This window comes from Phaethon lepturus, unplaced genomic scaffold (genome assembly GCF_000687285.1).
Source record: "Phaethon lepturus isolate BGI_N335 unplaced genomic scaffold, ASM68728v1 scaffold11434, whole genome shotgun sequence".
Taxonomy (NCBI): Eukaryota; Metazoa; Chordata; class Aves; order Phaethontiformes; family Phaethontidae; genus Phaethon; species Phaethon lepturus.
Genome location: NW_010535491.1, coordinates 1 through 9299, shown reverse-complemented (window position 1 = coordinate 9299; position 9299 = coordinate 1). Strand labels below are relative to the sequence as shown.

Genomic DNA, 9299 nt, shown 5'->3' with positions numbered 1-9299 from the left:
TTAAGAAAAAACCCCCCCCCCCCCCCCCATTTTTCAGGGGGAAGCACTTATATTAAGATGCTATGGTAATATAACTATCTTTTAAAATAAAGTGTACATTTATCTAATCCTTGTAAAGCAGGATTTTAGAGTCTCTCTGTTCCTAGTAAGAAATCAACCTTCTAAATGGAAATCATGCCAGGAATCTGAAAGATTAAAATCAAATGCAAGAGTATCAAGAAGTCATTTCCTACATTCTGTGTTTTGGAATTAGCCAATTAGCTTTGGCCCTCCAAAATGTAAAAGCAGAATTTAAGACTGCATTTCAAACTCTTTAGTTTTATCATTATTGTCTTCTAATACTATATTATTACTCTGTTTTATAAACAATGATAGTTTTAATCCTTGTATTCTTTATCCTGAAGTTTCAAGCTGAGATCTCAAAATGTATTTACTGCATCGTGCACTGTTCTAAGCAAAATGTTTTATGCATCTGTAATTTGGGGGGGGGAGGTTGTGTGTGATTTTTCTCTATATTATCTTTGTTTCTACCTATTGGCGTACCACAAAGGAAATGCTGAAAACCTATACAACCTCAGTGAAATCCTGAAATCAAATTAGCAAATACAGGTGCTGTTCCAGAACTAGAGTTTTAAAAGCCGGGCTGGATTAGGGTATCAGTGTTGGGAGCCTTAAAATGTTCCAGTGAGACTTCATCTTAAGATCGATTGGCCATAGTCTTATCAAAACAGGAACGTTTATTTGAGTAGTTTATGCAACTAACAGAAAAAAAAACCCAGCAAGTAGAAATGTTGTTTAAATTGTGTTCTGTGTAACTAAAATAGTGTTAACCCCTCATTGCGTTACTAATCAGGTTTCCTATTCATGTGGTAGAAAATTAAGGTGGCTCTGTTACAATATGAATGTTTGATTGTGCAGCCTAATTCCTGTATGTGATCCCTTCTAGCTCAGCAGTTGACCTATCCATCTAAAGCACCCTCACCTTCTGTACCACAGCCACCTCACTCCCCCTTAAGCAATGGATTTCACTACACATTTGTTTAAACACCTTAAAAGTAAGAACTAACTGCTCTCGGCATGTCTGATTTGCCGTTGTACCTTTGCTGTGGCTTGCTGAATTTTAACGTTTTTACTAAACCTAAACGAGATCCGAATGAACGCATGCATCTATTTTTCAGAAACCTTTTATTCTTGTAAATACCGCTTCTGATGCGCTAACATGTGGGCTAATGAAGTCTTTAAATAACTGCTGTCGCTCTACAGATAAGATGTTTCCATGATCTTACTGTGGTGAAGGAGACACCTGTACTCTCGGTAGCACGGGGCCAGATTTTCAGCAGCGGTTTGTACTCCGGCGGCTGGTGTTGCGTACTCCTGTGGCTGCCGGAGGGGTGCGTAGGTATTTGTGCCTGCGCGTGGCATATACAGTTGCTGCACAAGAGAATCCAACGTGCAAAGAAAGTTGTATAAGCAGGGAGGTTGTTTATGGGCTGGTTGCCTTACACAGAACTAACATCGGAGTCTTAATTGGGGTGCGCTGAAAATTTGGCCCTTCATGACTAATTCCACAATATCGTGTTTGACTTTTTCATGCTTTTGGTATGTTTTTCATTGAGTTGTGTTAACAGAAGACTTGATTTTTGTCTCTGATTAGGTTATTTTGCCATTTCAAGTGTTAAAATTACAATAATTTTATTGTCCTTATAAAGAAATATGTTTCATCTCTTCCCAGTACTATTTTCAGAGTTTTCTCTATTTGAAATAGGAAACCCTAGAAATGTTACGGTACTTAACTGCGAAGCGTGCCCCTAGTTAGACACTCCCCAAGCTTCCATAGTTTCCTTTGAAATTATTCTCACCTTTCTGATTTCCTTTGGCCTCATTTTATTGCCTGATGTTTGACAAAAAAGACGAAACATGGAGGAAGTAGTAAAGAGGGCTGATAGAGTGAATACCTCAAATAGCGTTAATCTTCCGATACCCTTGTTTTCATTGTCCCTAATCTGAGGCAAATACCTGTGCAAAAAAATAAAAATCTGTGTAAAAATGAGCACATAGCAGAAAGGCCCAAACGGGCTGTGATCTGCCTTCAACAAAATGACTCATTTACATTGAGAGGTATATAGACACTAGGAGCCTCTACAGAGCTTGGTGGAAGAGCTGTTTGCTTTTCTGGTTCAGTTTATCGTTCCGAGAAGGAGATTCAACTATCTTTGCTGTAGCCGAGTAACACTTGACTCTACTATTATGTCCAGAGGTACGCTAGTTGATTATCACCATCACGTGAGATCTTCACTTGTGAATAGGGTACCCATGTGTGGCCTCAAGAACCCAGAAAAATAACCGTACAGTCCCGGGGTATTAGACTTGAGCAGGGGGCTGGGACCAGATGACCTTCAGAGGTCCTTTCCTACTCCAGCCCATTCTGCGATTCCAGACTGACTTAAAAACATGTGTGTCGCATGTCTATATAAATACACATGTGTATGTATAGGTATATATTTACACACACACATATATATATATTAAAAACTACATTTTCTTCAGGAAAATTATCATGGAAATAGCAATAACCAGCAAGATGCAGGGCGCACAGGAGTTCAGGCTTGAGCTCAGTGGCATCGTGAGATAATTGTTGCTTAATGCATCATATGAATTGTTCATTCTGTCGAACTGCAGAAGGCTTTGATTAAAAAAAGTTGCCTGAAAGTGCTTACTGCTTGGCATTAGTGTACTCACTTTAATATTTAACCATGTGTTATTTTACTTCATGCTAGCCAAAGCAGTAAGTGAACACTGACGTAAGACTCAAAGCCAACCCCACCTAGTGATGCCGCGTGGAAGAAAGAGGAGATTCTTTACCAGCTTTCTGTGAAGATACTCATCGGGTGATGATATGTTCTTCTGGAAATACATGCAGAGAATAATAGGGGGATTTTCTGTGAAAATGAAGAGTATTGCAAATCATTTTATTTTGACTTCAGTTTAGTTCAGACTTTTTATATGAATGAATGGCACTTTTTAATAAACTCTGTAAAATACTGACAATGTATTTTTAGAACAACATATTTTAGAATTTTTTTGAATCAAGGGCTGGATTCATTTTAAGAGAAACTACTTGCATAGATGTTAAAAGATGCTGTTACTTCCCCCTCAGGCTCAGATGCACAATGTAAAGTTTCATGAAAAAAATGTAAATTTGAACAAACCGAGAAGCACATTCATAGCGTATGGGTAGAGCTAACGCAAGTGAGCGGTTTGCCAAAAGGGTGTTTTGGATTGAATATTTTTGTAGCGTTAATCACCCACCCTTTTGCCCGTTAAATAATGCATTGCAAGGAACTTTAGTTTGAATTTCTAAGTATCAGTAACCACTGTATAGCTGAATTTTTTTCCACAAAAGCCATAATGAAAGCCACTTTTAACTCCCATTTGCTTTTTTGATCCCGTATGATTAACTTGCTGTTAATCATGTACGTAACACAGTATGCTAGGTTGCTCTTGACACTAGTGCTGTCCCCTCCGTAACAAAGACCTAACAAATTATATTTTTTTGAAAGTTGAGATGTGGAAGAAGAAAACTTTTAATTAAAAATATGTGAACTAAGCAATAAAAAAACCATAACACGATATGTCATTTTACTAGTAAATATGTATTTTTCTTTTGATTTTTTTAAATAAACATTACAATATGATGTATTGACTAGTATTTATCCTGGAAACGGCAAAACTAATGTAATGTGGCACCTGCTAATTTTGTATGTATGTTCACCTGGTGCTTAACTTTGCCAAACTTTGAAATTCAGTGTTCTACTTACGTATAGGGCAAAGAGTGAGGTAGTTACGTAAGGAGAACATAAGATTAAATGAATTGCTGCAACTACGTTACTTGAAAAAACCCACGTACGTGTTGAATGCAAGACGTGCAAGAATCTCCCAATGTTATGTGGTTATTAGCCGAGTTCAGCTGTGGATGAGAAATGACTGAGAAATACTTCTGCAGGATTTTGTGAAACCACTAACTTGTTTATTTGATGTATTCAAGTAGTAGCTACACAACCCTTGAAATTGATTGACCTTCAAGTTTCAGACTTTAAGACAAATCATGTATTAACACTATACTCAGAAATGTTCTTAAAAGTATATATTTAGCTAATGCAATCTATGTTACCTCAATACTGCCAGTATCGACTTCAAAACCTTTTGCCAAAATAATGATTTATTTTTGCCTTTATAAAAAGTTTTGAAAGCATAAATGAATATTTTGCAAGAAAACATTAATTTAAATAAAATGTAACAGTTTGCAAGATGGTATATGTACAGATTAAAATATTAACATAACTGCCTCCGATTGCCTCTGTCTTTTCTGCTCTCTTAGCAGCATCCATGTAGTTGAAAAGCCGGAATCGTTTCTGCTGTTACCGCATTTTGCTCTTCTTTGGTTCAAATCCCATTGAAGCTCCCCAGTTTTGCACTTATTTCAGTAGGATTTGGATCAAGTTCCCCTTAGGCTGAAGCTTCATTTTTCTTTTTTGTTTCTTAGCATTTGATTAAATCTATCTCTGTTCTTGAACAGAAAGATTTTTCAGGGTTGTCCCCTCAACACAATGACTACAATACCGTCCTTTCTATCTCGTGGATGGGTATGTTTGTCCGACACATTCTTGGCCCTTTAGCTTCTGGTGAAAGAAAGTATCAAAAGTAACTTCGGTACAAAACCAAACACAACCTGGGGGCACTGCACAGCGGCGCGGGCGCTGTGTGGGAATAGGGTATTGCCCAAAGAGAGGGTTGGCAGGCGACTGGCGTAGCAGATTTGGGTAGCAGTGAACCAGCAGTGACTCCACTGAAACGGTTCCCTCAAATGACATCGCTTTGATGGAGACCAGAGGAAATGTTTAATTCTTCTGAAACTTAATCTCTAGAACAAAATGTAAAGAAGCAGTGAGAAGTATTTCTGTGGCTTAGGGTTGACTCTTGCGAACGTGAGAGCGAGTATTTGAGACTGTGTGTACTTGACCTTCGGACACGTGCAGCAGAAATTGAGAGCTGAGCTGCTTACGACATGCTCGTCCTGTTTCTCGGGCGCACAAAGGAGCCTTTGACCCCGTGTTTCGCGGTTCAGTGAAGCTGCATTCCTTCTCCAGAAGCTTTGTTACGTACGTGGCCATGGTTGGTGGGTGAAGAGCACGGCCGGCGGGATCCTGGACTGGCTCCGAATTCCGTCTGCTGCCCTAGCAATGAAGGGAAGGGGGTGCAGGCGCTTTGGCTCTGCAGGTTGTGGGAGATGTTAATTTTCTTTCCTTTGGTCACACACACAAAATCTGCTCGTTCAAGCTTGCATGAAAGGGAAGGGCTTTGCCCTAAATAGTTACACCATTCATGTTTTCTAAAGATTTTGGTCTGTGTCCATAGTTAATACCGTATTTGGGAAAAAAATTACCAAGATAATTTTTCTTCCAAAACTTTTGTTCTCCAGTGACCAACTTTTTTGCAGGGGTGGGTGTAGTTTTTAAATAATTAGGGATAATTTTCATATGCATATAGTGTTTGTTTTGGGTAAGTTTCAAGTTCTGTTTCTTTTAATCAAAATGCTGTTTTGTAGGTGTTAAATACTACTCTCTAATATTAAGACTAGAAAAAAAGAGATGTCTACTTGCAGATCAATATTACTTTGGTCAAAAAGTGGCTTTTTCTTCCTCTGCCTATTAAGCAGCTTAAGTGTTTGGAACTAATTACAGTTAGAAAACTGGAAACTTATTAGGAAGCAGTGTCAGTTCTTCTTTCGAGGGCGCCGTTCTCTAATTAGTGTTTTGTAATGTTATACCAAGCAAAAATTATGCAGACTGCCTTCCCTTATACATCTGTGTTCAATTTCTTCAACTAAAGTTATTAAAATTTTATTGCATAGCTGAATTTATAAAACCACAGCCCGATACTCCGAAGTAGCACAGCTTTCACCTTTCTGAACTTGCGTAACGCCTCCTCCCTTTTTTCTTCCACTACCGTATTTTGAGTCTGTAGGTATTGCTGGGCTGTGGAGGACGTCCTGTGGAGCTGCAGAGCTGTTGCTTATCTTTGTGCGTCTGTATGCAGCTGCTTGTTTTGAAGGAGTGGACAGCAGCAGTAGTTGGAGGCATCCAGACTGTTTTGGAACAGTTTGGAAAAACCCCTGGCTAGAAGGGTTTTTCGGGAAGCATCTGTGTTACGGGATTCTGTTCTGGAAAGTTGCTTCTGTGTGGAAGGAAAAGCTACTGAAAGATACGACTAAGCTTGTGCGCTGCTATTTCAAACACATTGTCAGAGGTCAAGCGAGGTGGCCTTTGGAGAGAGGGGTCGGTGGTTTTAGAAAGCAGAGCACTCCCGACCTGTTCTGGTATTGTTTACACCATTATTTTTCCACCTGCACCATTTACTCATCTGAGTAAATACGCTTACGTATTTCATATCAGCGTCTCTTCCCCTCTGTAAACCCACGTATTTCTCATGTGTCTTAGCAATTAACTTCTGGATGGTGTATGAAGGAAAGACCAGATTTACTTAGTGTCAAAACTTAGAAGATATAGAAGGCATGATCTGATGTTACCCCTCTGATTTATGTCTGTCTTCAGGTATTTTAAAGTGTTTTCTTGTGCCGCGTGTGTGTATGTGTCTGTGTATTGCATAGTTATAAAAAGAACAAAGCCCTGCACAAGCAGAACATGAAAAATTGCTATATTTTCTACACCTAGTAAACATTCCCATTGGTTATTTGGCTGTATTGAAAAGGCTAAGACTTTTATTGCTCGTCTAGCAAAAGCAACCTTTCTTCTTAGCGGAGCAGTACAAAGAAAGAGCACAAAAAATACACACATCACAGTGCCTGAAATTCTGTTTGAACAACTGTATTGATCGGGTCTGACCCCTTTACATTTTTTGCCATTATTTGAAAAGGTGCATCTAACCGTAGCTGAATTGAACCAACCGAGATGAACTTTCCATGAAAACTTCTTGAGATATTTCTTTAGTTCAAAGCTCTGGAATTTTAAAGAGCATTTTTAATACAAGTCTGTTGAGGTATTCTGTGCAACAACCATACTTTGAATGTTAAACTACAGGTAAACCTAAGAGGAAGGTAAAATTATAAAGCCTACCATGAAATTACTGGGAGATGGCAGAATAACTTTTGAGTGCTAATTATAAAAGTAAATAAACCCAGAAAGTATTGCAGATGTGCACATTGGTGCACTGTTTACTTGTTATTTACTTGTCAGTGCTCCTGGCTGCCTTACAGAGAGTGTCAATCAGCCTCCAAAGAAAACACTGACAGAATTGGGCAGCATTTTTGGAGCGTTATTGATGAAGTTGTGTTACAAGATACAAGCTTAAAGGACAAAGCTGTTTCCTTGTTGCCCACTAGAAGCAGCCTTTTACCAGGAGCTATAGCATAAGGAAGCACCAGAGGAAGGAAGAGATCAAGAGAACACAGGTGAGTCGTGAGTATCTGCAAACCAGGCGAAGAAAGAGGCTGACGGCGAGAGTGGAGAACAGCCTCGGGGTTTGAAGCGAGAGGCAGTAAAAGGACTGAGGGAGCTGGAATACGTGGACTCCGACAGAAGCAAAATGCTTCAACGAAGGGACTCGGCCTGAACGGTAGAGGGGCAGGTAAGAAGCAATAGCTGGCACGTGAGAATCTAAGTCCAGTGTCCTAGCGCAAAACATACCTCGTGCGTCGGATGCACGAGAGAGTAAAGTGCTGATGGTGGCAGCGGGTGAAGAAGAAGAATCACCGTTGGCTTTAAAATAGCGTTTTGGTAACAGGACAATTGTCTTTTCCATTGGCAGCTGCTGTTCTTTCACGCCAAATGGCCGTTGGGAATGGCTAGTATGAGTGAAGTGCTCCCTTGCCCTCAGAAACAGCTTGCCCCAGAGCCAGGGGCGGAAAAGGTTGGTCCTCCCCGGCACAGCGCCCGTCCCGAGCGTGGGCTTCTCTCAGCGGTTGTGATGCGCCATGGCAAGACTGGGTGTCGTGTGGCCTGCTGTGGTCTCTGGCCTCAGCTGGGTGTGACTGTCGGGCCTTTGGGGCTGGCTTCATGTTGTCTCTAGAGCCGGAATTGAGAAAAGCCTTAACGTTCTTTTCCTTTTCATCTCTTGAGACACGGGAGGTTTTGGGAGGTTTTTTGAAACCCTGGCTGATGGCTTATGCAAGATGTAACCCTAGTGAATTGAAGTAGCTGGTGACGCTAAGTTACAGCGAGTTGTACCACTCTGGGGAGAAAAAGTTGACATCAGCAAAGTCACTGCTAGTTCTGTTTCTCGCTTGTATTGCCTGTGGTGGTGGCTTTTCTGGCTGCTTAAGTTCATGTTAGTTTTTCTGCGTCTCTGCTCTCCTTCTTCCATATTGTGCCTTTGAGCACCTTCTTCTCCCAGCGTGGAACGCCATTTTATCTTCTGCCCAACACAGTTGTGGTGTGCCTGTGCATATGTGTCGGGGGATGTGAACACATACACCCGCACGCATGTTGATCCTATTCTCCTTTCATTTGGGGCTGACGCAGAAGCAGCAGAAGCTGAGGGGCCATGCTGAGGTGGGTACTAGAACTGGCTGCTCTGCTCTCGCTTTCCAAGGCCTAACCTGGATGAGAGGCTCGGAGGGAAGAGAGCGCAACATCTCGTGAGTGGAGCTGTGTTCCCTGGCTTCCTCAAAGCCACCTGTATGCCTCAAGGTTCTTAGTTGTCTTCGCTGAATCCAGGTTACAAGTGACTTGGCAAATTATTTTATACGCGGATTTTATTCAGGATCTGGGTAGTGGCTCCATCAGTTGACTACTGAGTAAATTTGTTCTCTCTTTTTTGTGTGTCCAGTATCTGTTTCTTATGCGAAGAAGTCGTCTTTTTGACACACACACACAAAGTCTTGGAAAGAGATGTTCTGTTACTGCATCCTTACAAACAGATCACAATTACTAGACTTTAGTGGCTGTAATGGGAAGGAGACTTGGCCCCAACCAGTTAAGGATCAAGAGCTTCACCTGCATTCGTTTTAAAGCTTTAGCAGTAAATATGAGGGTGAAAAGGAGCCAGTTCAGATTTTCAAACCTTTCTGCAGTCTTTAACGTAACTTGATGTAGTCGTGTTAAGAACGCGTTCTCATGGTAACGGTTTGAGAGAATTTCCCTGCAGGTCAAGGTGGGCAGTTGTGAAAAAGTTCAAAGCAAGGAAGTTGTTTTTACATGAGTCCCCATATTGCTTGGCTGATGACAAACCCCCTCTTCTGACATACGTTACTTTTCATTATTCTCTTCCCCGCCCCCCCTCCC

At 40.9% G+C, this 9299-nt stretch overlaps 1 protein-coding gene across 1 annotated transcript in view; it reads left to right on the top strand.

Moving 5' to 3' along the window:
* PLEKHA7 (pleckstrin homology domain containing, family A member 7) overlaps window positions 1-3350 on the top strand; it is a 54754-nt gene extending 51404 nt beyond the window's left edge. The window contains exon 24 of the mRNA XM_010285833.1: window positions 2778-3350. Coding sequence (XP_010284135.1) covers window positions 2778-2800 — 23 coding nt within the window. The 3' untranslated portion in view covers window positions 2801-3350. The remainder of the gene's footprint in view (window positions 1-2777) is intronic.
* The last annotated feature ends 5949 nt before the right edge of the window (window positions 3351-9299 follow it).